Source organism: Phyllobates terribilis, unplaced genomic scaffold, assembly GCF_046119375.1.
Source record: "Phyllobates terribilis strain yellow unplaced genomic scaffold, ASM4611937v1 Scaffold_1__5_contigs__length_1240528914, whole genome shotgun sequence".
Classification (NCBI taxonomy): domain Eukaryota; kingdom Metazoa; phylum Chordata; class Amphibia; order Anura; family Dendrobatidae; genus Phyllobates; species Phyllobates terribilis.
The window spans coordinates 3,906,197-3,928,855 of record NW_027362761.1 but is presented as its reverse complement, the minus strand read 5'-3'; the positions used below and the strand labels follow the sequence as shown (position 1 = coordinate 3,928,855).

General features: G+C 46.1%; 2 protein-coding genes across 11 annotated transcripts in view; both read left to right on the top strand.

Annotated features, from left to right (window-relative positions):
* The window catches only part of ATCAY (ATCAY kinesin light chain interacting caytaxin), a 473,880-nt gene that overhangs the window by 352,701 nt on the left and 98,520 nt on the right, over nt 1–22,659 (top strand). For 6 of the 10 annotated variants that reach the window (XM_073652021.1, XM_073652195.1, XM_073652107.1 and 3 more), the window contains exon 9: nt 13,207–13,305. The exons of the other annotated variants lie outside the window; for them this stretch is intronic. In XM_073652021.1, the coding sequence (XP_073508122.1) occupies nt 13,207–13,305 (99 nt within the window). The remainder of the gene's footprint in view (nt 1–13,206; nt 13,306–22,659) is intronic. 10 annotated transcript variants of the gene reach the window in all.
* Nucleotides 17,322–19,162, top strand: LOC141165013 (polyadenylate-binding protein 1-like). Its single transcript, XM_073650663.1, has one exon. It carries the CDS (start codon nt 17,390–17,392, stop codon nt 19,160–19,162), a length of 1,773 nt encoding a protein of 590 aa, XP_073506764.1. The 5' UTR covers nt 17,322–17,389.

Here is a 22,659-nt window from a genome sequence, read left to right as displayed (position 1 = left end):
CTGACAGATCCTCTATATACTACACCACACAGGAGAGCTGACACATCCTCTATATACTACACCACACAGGAGAGCTGACAGATCCTCTATATACTACACCACACAGGAGAGCAGACACATCCTCTATATTCTACACCACACAGGAGAGCTGACACATCCTCTATATTCTACACCACACAGGAGAGCTGACACATCCTCTATATTCTACACCACACAGGAGAGCTGACACATCCTCTATATACTACACCACACAGGAGAGCAGACACATCCTCTATATTCTACACCACACAGGAGAGCAGACACATCCTCTATATTCTACACCACACAGGAGAGCTGACACATCCTCTATATACTACACCACACAGGAGAGCGGACAGATCCTCTATATACTACACCACACAGGAGAGCTGACAGATCCTCTGTATACTACACCACACAGGAGAGCTAACACATCCTCTATATACTACACCACACAGGAGAGCTGACAGATCCTCTATATACTACACCACACAGGAGAGCTGACACATTCTCTATATACTACACCACACAGGAGAGCAGACACATCCTCTATATACTACACCACACAGGAGAGCTGACAGATCCTCTATATATTACACCACACAGGAGAGAAGACAGATCCTCTATATATTACACGACACAGGAGAGCTGACAGATCCTCTATATACTACACCACACAGGAGAGCTGACACATCCTCTATATACTACACCACACAGGAGAGCTGACAGATCCTCTATATACTACACCACACAGGAGAGCTGACAGATCCTCTATATACTACACCACACAGGAGAGCTGACAGATCCTCTATATACTACACCACACAGGATAGCTGACACATCCTCTATATACTACACCACACAGGAGAGCTGACACATCCTCTATATACTACACCACACAGGAGAGCTGACAGATCCTCTATATACTACACCACACAGGAGAGCTGAAAGATCCTCTATATACTACACCACACAGGAGAGCTGACAGATCCTCTATATACTACACCACACAGGAGAGCTGACACATCCTCTATATACTACACCACACAGGAGAGGTGACAGATCCTCTATATACTACACCACAGGAGAGCTGACAGATCCTCTATATACTACAACACACAGAAGAGCTGACACATCCTCTATATACTACACTACACAGGAGAGCTGACACATCCTCTATATACTACACCACACAGGAGAGCTGACACATCCTCTATATACTACACCACACAGGAGAGCTGACACATCCTCTATATACTACACCACACAGGAGAGCTGACACATCCTCTATATACTACACCACACAGGAGAGCTGACACATTCTCTATATACTACACCACACAGGAGAGCTGACACATCCTCTATATACTACACCACACAGGAGAGCTGACACATCCTCTATATACTACACCACACAGGAGAGCTGACAGATCCTCTATATACTACACCACAAAGGAGAGCTGACAGATCCTCTATATACTACACCACACAGGAGAGCTGACACATCCTCTATATACTACACCACACAGGAGAGCTGACAGATCCTCTATATACTACACCACACAGGAGAGCTGACAGATCCTCTATATACTACACCACACAGGAGAGCTGACAGATCCTCTATATACTACACCACACAGGAGAGCTGACACATCCTCTATATACTACACCACACAGGAGAGCTGACAGATCCTCTATATACTACACCACACAGGAGAGCTGACAGATCCTCTATATACTACACCACACAGGATAGCTGACACATCCTCTATATACTACACCACACAGGAGAGCTGACACATCCTCTATATACTACACCACACAGGAGAGCTGACAGATCCTCTATATACTACACCACACAGGAGAGCTGAAAGATCCTCTATATACTACACCACACAGGAGAGCTGACAGATCCTCTATATACTACACCATACAGGAGAGCTGACAGATCCTCTATATACTACACCACACAGAAGAGCTGACACATCCTCTATATACTACACCACACAGGAGAGCTGACACATCCTCTATATACTACACCACACAGGAGAGCTGACACATCCTCTATATACTACACCACACAGGAGAGCTGACACATTCTCTATATACTACACCACACAGGAGAGCTGACACATCCTCTATATACTACACCACACAGGAGAGCTGACACATCCTCTATATACTACACCACACAGGAGAGCTGACAGATCCTCTATATACTACACCACACAGGAGAGCTGACAGATTCTCTATATACTACACCACACAGGAGAGCTGACACATCCTCTATATACTACACCACACAGGAGAGCTGACAGATCCTCTATATACTACACCACACAGGAGAGCTGACACATCCTCTATATACTACACCACACAGCAGAGCTGACAGATCCTCTATATACTACACCACACAGGAGAGCTGACAGATCCTCTATATACTACACCACACAGGAGAGCTGACAGATCCTCTATATACTACACCACACAGGAGAGCTGACAGATCCTCTATATACTACACCACACAGGAGAGCTGACAGATCCTCTATATCTTACACCACACAGGAGAGCTGACAGATCCTCTATATACTACACCACACAGGATAGCTGACAGATCCTCTATATACTACACCACACAGGAGAGCTGACACATCCTCTATATACTACACCACACAGGAGAGCTGACACATCCTCTATATACTACACCACACAGGAGAGCTGACAGATCCTCTATATACTACACCACACAGGAGAGCTGACAGATCCTCTATATACTACACCACACAGGAGAGCTGACACATCCTCTATATACTACACCACACAGGAGAGCTGACAGATCCTCTACATACTACACCACACAGGAGAGCTGACAGATCCTTTATATACTGCACCACACAGTAGAGCTGACACATCCTCTATATACTGCACCACACAGGAGAGCTGACAGATCCTCTATATACTACACCACACAGGAGAGCTGACAGATCCTCTATATACTACACCACACAGGATAGCTGACACATCCTCTATATACTACACCACACAGGAGAGCTGACACATCCTCTATATACTACACCACACAGGAGAGCTGACAGATCCTCTATATACTACACCACACAGGAGAGCTGACAGATCCTCTATATATTACACCACACAGGAGAGAAGACAGATCCTCTATATATTACACCACACAGGAGAGCTGACAGATCCTCTATATACTACACCACACAGGAGAGCTGACAGATCCTCTATATACTACACCACACAGGAGAGCTGACACATCCTCTATATACTACACCACACAGGAGAGCTGACACATCCTCTATATACTACACCACACAGGAGAGCTGACAGATCCTCTATATACTACACCACACAGGAGAGCTGACAGATCCTCTATATACTACACCACACAGGATAGCTGACACATCCTCTATATACTACACCACACAGGAGAGCTGACACATCCTCTATATACTACACCACACAGGAGAGCTGACAGATCCTCTATATACTACACCACACAGGAGAGCTGAAAGATCCTCTATATACTACACCACACAGGAGAGCTGACAGATCCTCTATATACTACACCACACAGGAGAGCTGACACATCCTCTATATACTACACCACACAGGAGAGGTGACAGATCCTCTATATACTACACCACAGGAGAGCTGACAGATCCTCTATATACTACAACACACAGAAGAGCTGACACATCCTCTATATACTACACCACACAGGAGAGCTGACACATCCTCTATATACTACACCACACAGGAGAGCTGACACATCCTCTATATACTACACCACACAGGAGAGCTGACACATTCTCTATATACTACACCACACAGGAGAGCTGACACATCCTCTATATACTACACCACACAGGAGAGCTGACACATCCTCTATATACTACACCACACAGGAGAGCTGACACATCCTCTATATACTACACCACAAAGGAGAGCTGACAGATCCTCTATATACTACACCACACAGGAGAGCTGACACATCCTCTATATACTACACCACACAGGAGAGCTGACACATCCTCTATATACTACACCACACAGGAGAGCTGACAGATCCTCTATATACTACACCACACAGGAGAGCTGACAGATCCTCTATATACTACACCACACAGGAGAGCTGACAGATCCTCTATATACTACACCACACAGGATAGCTGACACATCCTCTATATACTACACCACACAGGAGAGCTGACACATCCTCTATATACTACACCACACAGGAGAGCTGACAGATCCTCTATATACTACACCACACAGGAGAGCTGAAAGATCCTCTATATACTACACCCCACAGGAGAGCTGACAGATCCTCTATATACTACACCATACAGGAGAGCTGACAGATCCTCTATATACTACACCACACAGAAGAGCTGACACATCCTCTATATACTACACCACACAGGAGAGCTGACACATCCTCTATATACTACACCACACAGGAGAGCTGACACATCCTCTATATACTACACCACACAGGAGAGCTGACACATTCTCTATATACTACACCACACAGGAGAGCTGACACATCCTCTATATACTACACCACACAGGAGAGCTGACACATCCTCTATATACTACACCACACAGGAGAGCTGACAGATCCTCTATATACTACACCACACAGGAGAGCTGAAAGATCCTCTATATACTACACCACACAGAAGAGCTGACACATCCTCTATATACTACACCACACAGGAGAGCTGACACATCCTCTATATACTACACCACACAGGAGAGCTGACACATCCTCTATATACTACACCACACAGGAGAGCTGAAAGATCCTCTATATACTACACCACACAGGAGAGCTGACAGATCCTCTATATACTACACCACACAGGAGAGCTGACACATCCTCTATATACTACACCACACAGGAGAGGTGACAGATCCTCTATATACTACACCACACAGGAGAGCTGACACATCCTCTATATACTACACCACACAGGAGAGGTGACAGATCCTCTATATACTACACCACACAGGAGAGCTGACACATCCTCTATATACTACACCACACAGGAGAGCTGACACATCCTCTATATACTACACCACACAGGAGAGCTGACACATCCTCTATATACTACACCACACAGGAGAGCTGACAGATCCTCTATATACTACACCACACAGGAGAGCTGAAAGATCCTCTATATACTACACCACACAGGAGAGCTGACAGATCCTCTATATACTACAACACACAGAAGAGCTGACACATCCTCTATATACTACACCACACAGGAGAGCTGACACATCCTCTATATACTACACCACACAGGAGAGCTGACACATCCTCTATATACTACACCACACAGGAGAGCTGACACATTCTCTATATACTACACCACACAGGAGAGCTGACACATCCTCTATATACTACACCACACAGGAGAGCTGACACATCCTCTATATACTACACCACACAGGAGAGCTGACAGATCCTCTATATACTACACCACACAGGAGAGCTGACAGATCCTCTATATACTACACCACACAGGAGAGCTGACACATCCTCTATATACTACACCACACAGGAGAGCTGACAGATCCTCTATATACTACACCACACAGGAGAGCTGACAGATCCTCTATATACTACACCACACAGGAGAGCTGACAGATCCTCTATATACTACACCACACAGGAGAGCTGACAGATCCTCTATATACTACACCACACAGGAGAGCTGACACATCCTCTATATACTACACCACACAGGAGAGCTGACACATCCTCTATATACTACACCACACAGGAGAGCTGACAGATCCTCTATATACTACACCACACAGGATAGCTGACACATCCTCTATATACTACACCACACAGGAGAGCTGACACATCCTCTATATACTACACCACACAGGAGAGCTGACAGATCCTCTATATACTACACCACACAGGAGAGCTGAAAGATCCTCTATATACTACACCACACAGGAGAGCTGACAGATCCTCTATATACTACACCATACAGGAGAGCTGACAGATCCTCTATATACTACACCACACAGAAGAGCTGACACATCCTCTATATACTACACCACACAGGAGAGCTGACACATCCTCTATATACTACACCACACAGGAGAGCTGACACATCCTCTATATACTACACCACACAGGAGAGCTGACACATTCTCTATATACTACACCACACAGGAGAGCTGACACATCCTCTATATACTACACCACACAGGAGAGCTGACACATCCTCTATATACTACACCACACAGGAGAGCTGACAGATCCTCTATATACTACACCACACAGGAGAGCTGACACATCCTCTATATACTACACCACACAGGAGAGCTGACACATCCTCTATATACTACACCACACAGGAGAGCTGACAGATCCTCTATATACTACACCACACAGGAGAGCTGACAGATCCTCTATATACTACACCACACAGGAGAGCTGACACATCCTCTATATACTACACCACACAGGAGAGCTGACAGATCCTCTACATACTACACCACACAGGAGAGCTGACAGATCCTTTATATACTGCACCACACAGTAGAGCTGACACATCCTCTATATACTGCACCACACAGGAGAGCTGACAGATCCTCTATATACTACACCACACAGGAGAGCTGACAGATCCTCTATATACTACACCACACAGGATAGCTGACACATCCTCTATATACTACACCACACAGGAGAGCTGACACATCCTCTATATACTACACCACACAGGAGAGCTGACAGATCCTCTATATACTACACCACACAGGAGAGCTGACAGATCCTCTATATATTACACCACACAGGAGAGAAGACAGATCCTCTATATATTACACCACACAGGAGAGCTGACAGATCCTCTATATACTACACCACACAGGAGAGCTGACAGATCCTCTATATACTACACCACACAGGAGAGCTGACACATCCTCTATATACTACACTACACAGGAGAGCTGACACATCCTCTATATACTACACCACACAGGAGAGCTGACAGATCCTCTATATACTACACCACACAGGAGAGCTGACAGATCCTCTATATACTACACCACACAGGATAGCTGACACATCCTCTATATACTACACCACACAGGAGAGCTGACACATCCTCTATATACTACACCACACAGGAGAGCTGACAGATCCTCTATATACTACACCACACAGGAGAGCTGAAAGATCCTCTATATACTACACCACACAGGAGAGCTGACAGATCCTCTATATACTACACCACACAGGAGAGCTGACACATCCTCTATATACTACACCACACAGGAGAGGTGACAGATCCTCTATATACTACACCACAGGAGAGCTGACAGATCCTCTATATACTACAACACACAGAAGAGCTGACACATCCTCTATATACTACACCACACAGGAGAGCTGACACATCCTCTATATACTACACCACACAGGAGAGCTGACACATCCTCTATATACTACACCACACAGGAGAGCTGACACATTCTCTATATACTACACCACACAGGAGAGCTGACACATCCTCTATATACTACACCACACAGGAGAGCTGACACATCCTCTATATACTACACCACACAGGAGAGCTGACACATCCTCTATATACTACACCACAAAGGAGAGCTGACAGATCCTCTATATACTACACCACACAGGAGAGCTGACACATCCTCTATATACTACACCACACAGGAGAGCTGACACATCCTCTATATACTACACCACACAGGAGAGCTGACAGATCCTCTATATACTACACCACACAGGAGAGCTGACAGATCCTCTATATACTACACCACACAGGAGAGCTGACAGATCCTCTATATACTACACCACACAGGATAGCTGACACATCCTCTATATACTACACCACACAGGAGAGCTGACACATCCTCTATATACTACACCACACAGGAGAGCTGGCAGATCCTCTATATACTACACCACACAGGAGAGCTGAAAGATCCTCTATATACTACACCACACAGGAGAGCTGACAGATCCTCTATATACTACACCATACAGGAGAGCTGACAGATCCTCTATATACTACACCACACAGAAGAGCTGACACATCCTCTATATACTACACCACACAGGAGAGCTGACACATCCTCTATATACTACACCACACAGGAGAGCTGACACATCCTCTATATACTACACCACACAGGAGAGCTGACACATTCTCTATATACTACACCACACAGGAGAGCTGACACATCCTCTATATACTACACCACACAGGAGAGCTGACACATCCTCTATATACTACACCACACAGGAGAGCTGACAGATCCTCTATATACTACACCACACAGGAGAGCTGAAAGATCCTCTATATACTACACCACACAGAAGAGCTGACACATCCTCTATATACTACACCACACAGGAGAGCTGACACATCCTCTATATACTACACCACACAGGAGAGCTGACACATCCTCTATATACTACACCACACAGGAGAGCTGAAAGATCCTCTATATACTACACCACACAGGAGAGCTGACAGATCCTCTATATACTACACCACACAGGAGAGCTGACACATCCTCTATATACTACACCACACAGGAGAGGTGACAGATCCTCTATATACTACACCACACAGGAGAGCTGACACATCCTCTATATACTACACCACACAGGAGAGGTGACAGATCCTCTATATACTACACCACACAGGAGAGCTGACACATCCTCTATATACTACACCACACAGGAGAGCTGACACATCCTCTATATACTACACCACACAGGAGAGCTGACACATCCTCTATATACTACACCACACAGGAGAGCTGACAGATCCTCTATATACTACACCACACAGGAGAGCTGACAGATCCTCTATATACTACAACACACAGAAGAGCTGACACATCCTCTATATACTACACCACACAGGAGAGCTGACACATCCTCTATATACTACACCACACAGGAGAGCTGACACATCCTCTATATACTACACCACACAGGAGAGCTGACACATTCTCTATATACTACACCACACAGGAGAGCTGACACATCCTCTATATACTACACCACACAGGAGAGCTGACACATCCTCTATATACTACACCACACAGGAGAGCTGACAGATCCTCTATATACTACACCACACAGGAGAGCTGACACATCCTCTATATACTACACCACACAGGAGAGCTGACAGATCCTCTATATACTACACCACACAGGAGAGCTGACAGATCCTCTATATACTACAACACACAGAAGAGCTGACACATCCTCTATATACTACACCACACAGGAGAGCTGACACATCCTCTATATACTACACCACACAGGAGAGCTGACACATCCTCTATATACTACACCACACAGGAGAGCTGACACATTCTCTATATACTACACCACACAGGAGAGCTGACACATCCTCTATATACTACACCACACAGGAGAGCTGACACATCCTCTATATACTACACCACACAGGAGAGCTGACAGATCCTCTATATACTACACCACACAGGAGAGCTGACAGATCCTCTATATACTACACCACACAGGAGAGCTGACACATCCTCTATATACTACACCACACAGGAGAGCTGACAGATCCTCTATATACTACACCACACAGGAGAGCTGACAGATCCTCTATATACTACACCACACAGGAGAGCTGACAGATCCTCTATATACTACACCACACAGGAGAGCTGACAGATCCTCTATATACTACACCACACAGGAGAGCTGACACATCCTCTATATACTACACCACACAGGAGAGCTGACACATCCTCTATATACTACACCACACAGGAGAGCTGACAGATCCTCTATATACTACACCACACAGGATAGCTGACACATCCTCTATATACTACACCACACAGGAGAGCTGACACATCCTCTATATACTACACCACACAGGAGAGCTGACAGATCCTCTATATACTACACCACACAGGAGAGCTGAAAGATCCTCTATATACTACACCACACAGGAGAGCTGACAGATCCTCTATATACTACACCATACAGGAGAGCTGACAGATCCTCTATATACTACACCACACAGAAGAGCTGACACATCCTCTATATACTACACCACACAGGAGAGCTGACACATCCTCTATATACTACACCACACAGGAGAGCTGACACATCCTCTATATACTACACCACACAGGAGAGCTGACACATTCTCTATATACTACACCACACAGGAGAGCTGACACATCCTCTATATACTACACCACACAGGAGAGCTGACACATCCTCTATATACTACACCACACAGGAGAGCTGACAGATCCTCTATATACTACACCACACAGGAGAGCTGACAGATCCTCTATATACTACACCACACAGGAGAGCTGACACATCCTCTATATACTACACCACACAGGAGAGCTGACAGATCCTCTATATACTACACCACACAGGAGAGCTGACACATCCTCTATATACTACACCACACAGCAGAGCTGACAGATACTCTATATACTACACCACACAGGAGAGCTGACAGATCCTCTATATACTACACCACACAGGAGAGCTGACAGATCCTCTATATACTACACCACACAGGAGAGCTGACAGATCCTCTATATACTACACCACACAGGAGAGCTGACAGATCCTCTATATCCTACACCACACAGGAGAGCTGACAGATCCTCTATATACTACACCACACAGGATAGCTGACAGATCCTCTATATACTACACCACACAGGATAGCTGACAGATCCTCTATATACTACACCACACAGGAGAGCTGACACATCCTCTATATACTACACCACACAGGAGAGCTGACAGATCCTCTATATACTCCACCACACAGGAGAGCTGACAGATCCTCTATATACTACACCACACAGGAGAGCTGACACATCCTCTATATACTACACCACACAGGAGAGCTGACAGATCCTCTACATACTACACCACACAGGAGAGCTGACAGATCCTTTATATACTGCACCACACAGTAGAGCTGACACATCCTCTATATACTACACCACACAGGAGAGCTGACACATCCTCTATATACTACACCACACAGGAGAGCTGACACATCCTCTATATACTACACCACACAGGAGAGCTGACAGATCCTCTATATACTACACCACACAGGAGAGCTGAGAGATCCTCTATATACTACACCATACAGTAAAGCTGACAGATCCTTTTATACAATAAATGTGAAAACACATAGTGTACATAGCAGGTACTCATCTTCTTCCTTGGGTCCAGCTGCAGCTTCCCGCTGCTGCTCAGGTCTCTGTGTACTGACTGCAGCTGTAATGTAGTGACTAAAGCGCAGATCACAGCTGCTGCCAATCACTGAGCTTACCCGATCTGACAATACTGCTGGTATGCTCAGTGATTGGCTAAAGATATAATGTTCACTGTAGATGGTACTGGAGCTGTAGCAGGTAACTAGTACTGGACCTGGGGTGAGTACCTGCAGTGTATGTTATTTAATATTCATGAAAGTACTTGGGGACATATTTTTTTAAAGTGTAAAACCAATTTAATTCCGTTTGCACATTAGGATCAGTTCCCACTTGCACTGTCGATTTTACCCTCTTTCATGTAAAGAGTGAAGTTGGTAAATGCACTCCATTTGAGCAATAATTAAAGCAGCAAGCAATATCCGTTAAGAGTTTCTGCTGCCTTAGGCACTTTTAGTACTGACCCCCCCTATTGGTGAGTTAGGCAGGTGCAAATACACCTTAGATAGCTTGACAGACAAAAACTTGAAAGCTAGCCCTCCTGACTTTACCATATACAGTACACGCATACTTGGCTGAGGATGCATTTTTATTTTTTTTAATGATGAACACTGTTCTGCGAGAGTGGCATACAGATCCATAGCCTTAAAGAAGCCCTCCCATCCATGTTTTTTTTTATTATATGTGTGTGTACATGCATGTAATGTGGTGAGTGTATTAGTCCAGTTCAATGTCCAATCTTGTTTTTTCTGAAATCAGATAAAAACCTTGATGCAAGTGCTCAGTGTGGAGCACAGAATACATTTGAACATAGGCTAAGATACTCAATAAAACCTAAAACGACCATCAATATCAAAAATGTATTTACAGTATCACATAGACTAGTAACAGACAATATATACAATACATTACGTGGGGGTATAGGAATGCGTTATCAAAAAAGGGGAGGGCAATACCAGAAAGTAATCAGCAGGCAATCATATCCTCATGATGTAGTACCCAAAAGTACATGACTACTGCCCCTATTAAATAGGATGCTATGCCTAAAGGTATTAAGCTATCTAGGGGTATTAAGCTATCTATATCACCATAGTTCCCCCACACACAGTGTGATGTGCTCCACACAGAATGATGCCCCCATGTAGTGTGATAGCTCCTACAAGCCCACCACGCAGTGTGATAGTCCCTACAGCCGTACCACATAGTATAATGACTGCCACAGACCCCCCCCTCCAACTGTATGATGGCCCCCACAGTCCCCACTCAAGCAGTATCATGCCCCCACAATATGATGACCCCTCAACATCTATAAGTACTGACTGATAAAATGAAAAAAAAAAAGCTCACCTAGCCCCAATTCCCCTGATGCACAGTTCTGCTCTGTGCAAAATGTTGACTGTGGCTCCATGCAGCAGGCGCAATCTAGAAATGTCATTGCATCTGTCAGTGCTAAGACTCTGACGTACAGGCTGGATGGTGGAATAGAGAGCCAATGGTGTCAACTGTTTTCTGTGGATGCAGATATCGCTGAATTTGAGACAATGGGCCTCCCCAATGCATGGGTTCCATAGTGGCTTTGTGGTCTACCTCTAAATTGAAGACCTAAGTAATCTGAGACAGACTAGTTTCCAATAATGTGGTGCATGACAAGACTCATTAAAATATTACCTGGTGGACTTTAATACGTAATTCTGCTAATCTGAATTGGCACTGTGTTGACAGCACAGATAGGAAAAAGCAGCATGGCAGAAGTCATCTCGAAGGGCAGAATTAATTGTATTTTAATTATAATCATATTAAATTAAATACTCCTAATCAAAACTCAACAAAAGGTGTCTGGACACAAATCTTAAAAGATATAAATACAGATGTGTTAAATGTATTATTTTCTATTGTTTTTGACAGTGTGAAATTTATCAATAAGATACAGTATGCGCATAGTCTGGAGGAACTGGAGCAAATAATTCCTATGGAGAATGTGCATATCCCTGACTGTGTCTTACAGTAAGTTATGATTATATTGTAAATCATACTTTATATGACATTAAAGGGGGTTTTCCTCTTTTTGAAAAGAGAATCCAAACATTTATTGTAATTTAAAATAATAAGATCAGATAGTACTCACCTTCTCTGGGTCCAGCGCCGGATCTCAACAGTTGCACCACACTCCATGTTTAGGCTGCAGTGGTGATATTATGTCGACAGTTCACATCAACGCTGCAGCCAATCACTGAACTCAGCAGATTGGCTGGTGTAAACGGCACAAGCTGATGAGCCCAGTGATTGACTGTTGCGATAATGTGAGCTGTCAACATGACCCCACCACTACAGCCAAAACACTGAGACCAGAGAAGAGGCAGACTGATATATGAAAGCATAACATTATTGCCAGCGATTGTTCCTCTGTGATCACCTATTTTTTTAGTGACTATATACTCTGACTAAAGATAACCAAATCTATTCAATGTGAATCTAATTCATATAGAAATTATGGAAATTCCCAGGACCCAATGAACAATTTGTGTTTTGCTTAGCATGGATAGTCAAAAATACCTACCACCATTTTACACAATGCAGAAGATTATATCAGCCAGAGAATGCTCACATAACCTTGGGTGCGGGCGATTGCCATCCTCCATAATGCCTTGCAGCTGTCACATCACATGGTATAGCACAACCCATCAGAAGGGATTTTCATAAAAAAAGTCATTTTGAGGTGAACCTGGAACATGAGAGGAAGGAAGGAAAGATAAGAAGCTAGCAGGGGTGCCAATCAGTGATCACAACAGTGATTATCTACAGTGCATCTGGCAACTGCTGCTGCAGGTGCTGCATTTCAATTACACATTTTTTTTATTCTTCATGCAGAAACAAGCAACTGTTGTAATCTTGCCTGAAGAAGGAGCCTCCGTGCTCTGAAAGCTTGCATATATACAGTACAGACCAAAAGTTTGGACACACCTTTTCATTTAAAGATTTTTCTGTATTTTCATGACTTTGAAAATTGTACATTCAACCTGAAGGCATCAAAACTATGAATTAACACATGTGGAATTATATACTTAACAAAAAAGTGTGAAACAACTGAAAATATGTCTTATATTCTAGGTTCTTCAAAGTAGCCACCTTTTGCTTTGATGACTGCTTTGCACACTCTTGGCATTCTCTTGATGAGCTTCAAGAGGTAGTCACCGGAAATGGTTTTCACTTCACAGGTGTGCCCTGTCAGGTTTAATAAGTGGGATTTCTTGCCTTATAAATTGGGTTGGGACCATCAGTTGTGTTGTGCAGAAGTCAGGTGGATACACAGCTGATAGTCCTACTGAATAGACTGTTAGAATTTGTATTATGGCAAGAAAAAAGCAGCTAAGTAAAGAAAAACGAGTGGCCATCATTACTTTAAGAAATGAAGGTCAGTCAGTCCGAAAAATTGGGCAAATTTTGAAAGTGTCCCCAAGTGCAGTTGCAAAAACCATCAAGCGCTACAAAAAAACTGTCTCACATGAGGACCGCCCCAGGAAAGGAAGACCAAGAGTCATCTCTGCTTCTGAGGATAAGTTTATCCGAGTCACCAGCCTCAGAAATCGCAGGTTAACAGCAGCTCAGATTAGAGACCAGGTCAATACCACACAGAGTTCTAGCAGCAGACACATCTCTACAACAACTGTTAAGAGGAGACTTTGTGCAGCAGGCCTTCATGGTAAAATAGCTGCTAGGAAACCACTGCTAAGGACAGGCAACAAGCAGAAGAGACTTGTTTGGGCTAAAGAACACAAGGAATGGACATTACACCAGTGGAAATCTGTGCTTTGGTCTGATGAGTCCAAATTTGAGATCTTTATTTCCAACCACCGTGTCTTTGGGCAACGTAGAATAGGTGAACGGATGGACTCTACATGCCTGGTTCCCACCGTGAAGCATGGAAGAGGAGGTGTGATGGTGTGGGGGTGCTTTGCTGGTGACACTGTTGGGGATTTATTCAAAATTGAAGGCATACTGAACCAGCATGGCTACCACAGCATCTTGCAGCGGCATGCTATTCCATCTGGTTTGCGTTTAGTTGGACCAACATTTATTTTTCAACAGGACAATGACCCCAAACACACCTCCAGGCTGTGTAAGGGCTATTTGACCAAGAAGGAGAGTGATGGGGTGCTACACCAGATGACATGTCTATACTGTATCCCTATAACGTGAGCCAATGCTGGACATAGCAGCCAGGCAGTGATTGGAAGCGCCTCTTCGCTGACTCCTCCCTGCCCCCACTTCATGCCTAGCAGCAGTGACTGAGAGGAGATCGCAGCAGTGACTGAGAGGAGATTGCCGCAGCTCCCGGTCGCCTCCACGTCACCTGTATTACACGGGGACAGTGTGGGCGGCCACGTGCTGTGGGTGACCGCGGGGTGTGGACTAGACAAGCACTCTTGTTTCTGAAGGTAGATGTTAATTCCTATGATAACTCTGTGCCTACTCTCCACCAGCTGTGCCTGCTCTCCTCCCAGCTGTGCCTACTCTCCTCCCAGCTGTGCCTGCTCTCCCACCAGCTGTGCCTACTCTCCTCCCAGCTGTGCCTACTCTCCTCCCAGCTGTGCCTACTCTCCTCCCAGCTGTGCCTACTCTCCTCCCAGCTGTGCCTGCTCTCCTCCCAGCTGTGCCTACTCTCCCCCCAGCTGTGCCTGCTCTCCCCCCAGCTGTGCCTGCTCTCCCCCCAGCTGTGCCTGCTCTCCCCCCAGCTGTGCCTGCTCTCCCCCCAGCTGTGCCTGCTCTCCCCCCAGCTGTGCCTACTCTCCCCCCAGCTGTGCCTGCTCTCCCCCAGCTGTGCCTGCTCTCCCCCCAGCCGTGCCTACTCTCCTCCCAGTTGTGCCTACTCTCCTCCCAGCTGTGCCTGCTCTCCCCCCAGCTGTGCCTACTCTCCCCCCAGCTGTGCCTACTCTCCCCCCAGCTGTGCCTGCTCTCCCCCAGCTGTGCCTGCTCTCCCCCCAGCTGTGCCTGTTCTCCCTCTCAGCTGTGCCTGCTCTCCCCCCAGCTGTGCCTACTCTCCCCTCAGCTGTTCCTGCTCTCCCTCCAGCTGTGCCTGCTCTCCCCCCAGCTGTGCCTGCTCTCCCCCCAGCTGTGCCTGCTCTCCCCCCAGCTGTGCCTGCTCTCCCCTCAGCTGTGCCTGTTCTCCCCAGCTGTGCCTGCTCTCCCCCAGCTGTGCCTACTCTCCCCCCAGCTGTGCCTGCTCTCCCCTCAGCTGTGCCTGCTCTCCCCCCAGCTGTGCCTGCTCTCCCCTCAGCTGTGCCTGTTCTCCCCAGCTGTGCCTGCTCTCCCCCAGCTGTGCCTACTCTCCCCCCAGCTGTGCCTGCTCTCCCCTCAGCTGTGCCTGCTCTCCCCCCAGCTGTGCCTGCTCTCCCCCTCAGCTGTGCCTGCTCTCCCCCCAGCTGTGCCTGCTCTCCCCCAGCTGTGCCTGCTCTCCCCCCAGCTGTGCCTGCTCTCCCCCCAGGTGTGCCTGCTCTCCCCCCAGCTGTGCCTGCTCTCCCCCCAGCTGTGCCTGCTCTCCCCCAGCTGTGCCTGCTCTCCCCCAGCTGTGCCTGCTCTCCCCCCAGCTGTGCCTGCTCTCCCCCCAGCTGTGCCTGCTCTCCCCCCAGCTGTGCCTACTCTCCCCCCAGCTGTGCCTACTCTCCCCCCAGCTGTGCCTGTTCTCCCCCTCAGCTGTGCCTGCTCTCCCCTCAGCTGTGCCTGCTCTCCCCCCAGTTGTGCCTGCTCTCCCCCCAGCTGTGCCTGCTCTCCCCCCAGCTGTGCCTACTCTCCCCCCAGCTGTGCCTACTCTCCCCCCAGCTGTGCCTGTTCTCCCCCTCAGCTGTGCCTGCTCTCCCCCCAGCTGTGCCTGCTCTCCCCCCAGCTGTGCCAGCTCTCCCCTCAGCTGTGCCTGCTCTCCCCCCAGCTGTGCCTGCTCTCCCCCCAGCTGTGCCTGCTCTCCCCCCAGCTGTGCCTACTCTCCCCCTAGCTGTGCCTGCTCTCCCGCACCCCGCGCTCCATTGGTGAGGCAGCCCGCAGGTGACGCGCGCGGCAGTGCCCGCAGGAGCCCGGAGTAAGCAGCCGTTACCCGATGTCGTTATATGCCGTGTACCGAGGAAGGATGGCCTCCGAGCAGCGCAGAGTGACCACCCCGTCCCTGTACATCGGGAACCTGCACCCAGAAGTCTCCGAGCTTGTGCTGTACGAGAAGTTCCGCCCTGCCGGCCCCATCATATCCATCAGCGTGTGCAGGGACCCGGTGACCCAGCGATCGTACGGCTATGCTTACGTCAACTTCCAGTCTGCAGGGGATGCCCAGCGTGTGGTGGATACAATGAACTATGACGTCATATGTGGCAGGTCTGTGCGCATAATGTGGTCACTACATGACCCCTCCCTGTACAAAAGTAGGGTGTTCATCAAGAACATGGACACAGCCATTGATAATAAAGCCCTGTATGAGGCGTTTTCTACATTTGGGAAGATATTGTCAGTCAAGGTAATGGGTGATAAAAAAGGAGCCGGATTTGTCCATTTTGAGAGCCAAGAGGCCGCAGAGAAGGCTATAGAGACGATGAATGGCGAACTTTTAAATGACCACATAATATCGGTGGGACACTTCAAGTCACGCAGTAAACGGGAAGTTACATCTAGTGCCAGAGCCAGCGAAGAGTTCACCAACATATACATCAAGAACTTGGCAGAAGACGTGGATGATGAATACCTGAAGCAACTGTTTGACCGTTATGGCCCTATGGTTAGTGTCAAAGTCATGATCAATGAGTTTGGGAAGTCAAAAGGATTTGGCTTTGTCAATTTTGAGAGACATGAGGATGCGCTAAAAGCTGTGGAAGAAATGAACGGCAAGGACATGAATGGTAGGGTCATCTATGTAGGCCGAGCCCAGAAGAAGGTGGAGAGACAGTTTGAGCTGAAAAGAAAGTTTGAACAGTTGAAGCGGGACAGGATCACACAAAGCCAGGGTGCCAACCTCTATGTCAAAAATCTGGACCACAGTATTGATGACGAGAGACTGCGAAAAGAGTTCTCTCCATATGGGACCGTCACCAGTGCCAAGGTAATGATGGAAGGTGGACACAGCAAAGGATTTGGCTTTGTGTGCTTCTCCTCTCCACAAGAGGCAACCAATGCTCTTGCCAAAATGAGCGGTAGAATCATCGCTATGAAACCACTGTATGTTTCCCTGGCACAGCGCAAGGAGGAACGTCAAGCTCGTCTAACAGACCAGCATATGGAGAGATTGGTCAACAGGAGATTTGCAACCAATCCACGTAGACAGATCACTCAAGTTAGGCCAAGTCCACCTTGGAAATTACAGAATGAAAGACTTGACTCATTTCAGAATATACCAGGGCCCATCCAACTTCCTCCTCTAAGACCTTCAACATTTGACACCATAATATCAACTCAGAGTGTTAACACATCGACACAAACAACAGGGTTGCAACCTGTAGCTGCGTTCACAAGTCACTCAGTCTGTCAGTTTACGTATAATGCCGGTGCCCATAATCTACAGCAACTTAATCAACCATGCTTTACTATGCCGCAGCCTGCTGTCCATGCACAAGAAGCCCTCAAAGCCACTGTGCTGTCCTCAGCTTCTCCAGAGGAGCAGAAAGAAATACTGGGCGAGCGCCTCTTCCCCCTGATCCAAGCCATACAACCTGCAATGTCCAATAAAATAACTGGGATGTTACTAGAGCTTGATAATTTGGAACTGCTCCACATGCTTGAGTCACCAAAATCCCTCCACTCCATGGTAGCAGAAGCTGTTGAAGTTCTGCAAGCCCATCAAGCAATGGACACGTCACATGCAACTGCTGCTGAATCAGAAGCTGATTAAAAAGCCTAAGAGTGGAAAACTGCGAGGACATCGAAGAAAAAACTCAAAACATGAAAAAGTTATTGATTTTATTTGTAGTTTTATTTTGTTTTATTTTCAAAGAGCTTTATATTGCATTGAAATTATATTAAAGATTTAATTGATAATTCTACATTATTTGGTGTATGGAGTATATGTTAAAGTAGACTCTATTCACATCACAATATTTTGAAAGTATTCCCTGTATACTTTTAACGTATTCCACTGCATTGTGGACATTGATAAACTTTAGAAAATATTAATTGGGGCATGGAAATCTTCCACCTTATCTACTTCTGAGGATTTTCTATTGTGTAGGTTCTGCAGTGGACATGGGAGAGGTCTTAAACACGGGGGCTGTATGTGGCCCCCGAGGCTCCATTGTGCAGCCCCCGTGTCCCTGAGCTCCCGAGATGATCCTGTCCAAGGGCGCACATTCAATTGAATTGTATCACGACGTAGAGGCCATCTCTTTGCACCGCAATACCTATACCAGCCATCGGCCAATTAGAGGCCCGCAGCTGAAGTTGTGCCCATTGCGGCAGTGCATGACGTCACTGCCATGTGTCACGCCGGCTGGAGAGGAGGAAAAGGACGCTATTCGTCGAGGGAGCGAGGTCAGGTGAGAAACCTTTTTTTAATGTGTATGTGAAAAATGGCATATTGGGGGACACTATTACAAGAAGAGGACCAGGATAGGGGACATTACTACAAGAAATCGAGTAGGATGAGGGACATTACTATAAGATGGGGGGGGGCAGTATAGGGAACATTTCTACAAGATGGGATCATGATGGGGGAACATTACAACAGGATGGGGACATTACTACAGGATGGGACCAGGATGGGGACATTATTACATGAAGGAGAGTAGGATGGGGACAGGGTCGGACTGGGGTGTCTGGGGCCCACAGGGAGAACTGACTCTAGGGGCCCACCTACAGCCATATGCAAATATCTGTTATCCGCTATCCCTGTTATGGAGCGTTGACTGGCGGCTCCTGCACATCTACTGTGCGACACTAACTGGGATGTACAATTACTGTAGTTTGCATTAAAGGGGTTCTTTGGTTAAAACAAGTTATCACCGATCCATGAGCTCCACAGTATAGGTGATCACTTATTGACCGTTCTGGTCCGAACATTGGAAAATGCACCTATCGGAAGAATGGGGAAGTTTCATCCCTGACAGGACACTTATCCCCATTTTAAAATGCAGCGACAGCTGGGACGTTTGACCGCAGCTCTATTCATTCTCTTGGGGGGCTTCCAAAAAAGAGCAGCGCTCACAGACACTGAGGGAATGAATGGATCAGTGGTCGCATCTCACATGCAGCTCCAGTCTAATGGGGAGAAAAGCTCCACATTCTGCCGATTGTGTCCCAGCAGTCAGGCCCCCACCAATCAATATTATCACTGATCCTGTGGAGAGGTGATTACTTGTTTTCACCAGAGAACCCCTGTAAGTGCATCTCTGCTGCTCTGGTCCAAGTATTTCATCTCTAAGGCCACGCCCCACTATCAGTATTCGGTCAGTATTTTTTCTCAGGAGTGGGAGCCAAAACCAGGTGAGGAACAATCAGAGAAAAGGTGTAATAGAAACAAGTCACCAATTCTGCATTTATCACCCACTCCTTGTTTTGGCAGCGACTCCTGAGAAAAAATACTAACCAAATACTAATGGTGGGGCTGTGGCCTAATGGAAAAAAATCTTTTCCTAGTTAAAATCAGCAAGAACAAAATGACCGCCATACACAACACAGTTCACTATATCAACACCAATAATACCACATACAAAAGGGACAAATATCGCCACACCATGACTAGATCACATATTACCACCACATAGTGACCGAATAATACCACATAGAAGGAACAAATACGGCCACACCATGACCAGACCACATATTACCACCCCAAAGTGACCAAATACTACAATACTGATCGTGACTACAAACCACAATACTAACAACACTGTTATTACCACCAGCGACATTATACACAGGAGCTCTGTATATAGTGTCAGTGTACAGGTAATACAGTGGTCACCAGTGACATTATACACAGAAGCTCTGTATATAGTGTATACGTAATACAGTGATCACCAGTGACATACACCGGAACCCTGTATATACTATATACACACGTGGTCAGAATTGTTGGTACCCCTCGTTTAATGAAAGAAAAACCCACAATGGTCACAGAAATAACTTGAATCTGACAAAAGTAATAATACATTAAAAATCTATGAAAATGAACAAATGAAAGTCAGACATTGCTTTTCTGCTTCCACGGAATTAAAAAAAAATTAAACTCATGAAATAGGCCTGGAAAGAAATTATGGTACCCCTGAAAATAATGTGACAAAAGGGACATGTTAAATCAAGTTGTGTCCGCTAATTAGCATCACAGGTGTCTACAATCTTGTAATCAGTCAGTGGGCCTGTATATAGGGCTACAGATACTCACTGTGTTGTTTGGTGACATGGTGTGTACCACACTCAACATGGACCAGAGGAAGCAAAGGAAAGAGTTGTCTCAGGAGATTAGAAAGAAAATTATAGAAAAGCATGTTAAAGGTAAAGGTTATAAGACCATCTCCAAGCTGCTTGATGTTCCTGTGACTACAGGTGCACATATTATGCAGAAATGTAAGATCCATGGGACTGTAGCCAACCTCCCTGGACGTGGCCGCAGGAGGAATATAGGAAAATCGATGACAAATCAAAGAGAGCGATAATATGAATGGTAACAAAAGAGTCCAGAATAACTTCTAAAGAGATTAAAAGTGAACTTCAAGCTCAAGGAACATCAGTGTCAGATCGTACTATCCATCGTTGTTTGATCCAAAGTGGACTTCATGGGAGACGACCAAGGAGAACACTGTTGTTGAAAAAAAATAATAAAAAAGCGCCAGACTGGAATTTGCCAAACTACATGTTGACAAGCCACAAAGCTTCTGGGAGAATGTACTATGGACTGATGAGACAAAAATGGAAGTTTCTGGCAAGGCACATCAGCTCTATGTTCACAGATGGAAAAATAAAGCATATCATGAAAAGAACACTGTCCCTACTGTGAAACATGGAGGAGGCTCTGTTATGTTCTGGGGCTGCTCTGCTGCATCTGGCACAAGGTGTCTTGAATCTGTGCAGGGTACAATGAAATCTCAAGACTATCAAGGGATTCTAGAGAGAAATGTGCTGCTCAGTGTCAGAAAGCTTGGTCTCAGTCGCAGGTCATGGGTCTTGCAAAAGGATAATTACCCAAAACACACAGCTAAAAACACCCAAGAATGGCTAAGAGGAAAACATTGGACTATTCTGAAGTGGCCTTCTGAGACCTGACCTAAATCCTATTGAGCATCTTTGAAAAGAGCTGAAACATGCCGTCTGGAAAGGCAACCTTCAAACACGAGACAACTGGAGCAGTTTGCTCATGAGGAGTGGGCCAAAATACCTGTTGAGAGGTGCAGAAGT

Bases quoted from the DNA above. Each gene is read 5' to 3' on its own strand.
- LOC141165013 (XM_073650663.1), top strand. From the start codon at position 17,390: ATGTCGTTATATGCCGTGTACCGAGGAAGGATGGCCTCCGAGCAGCGC.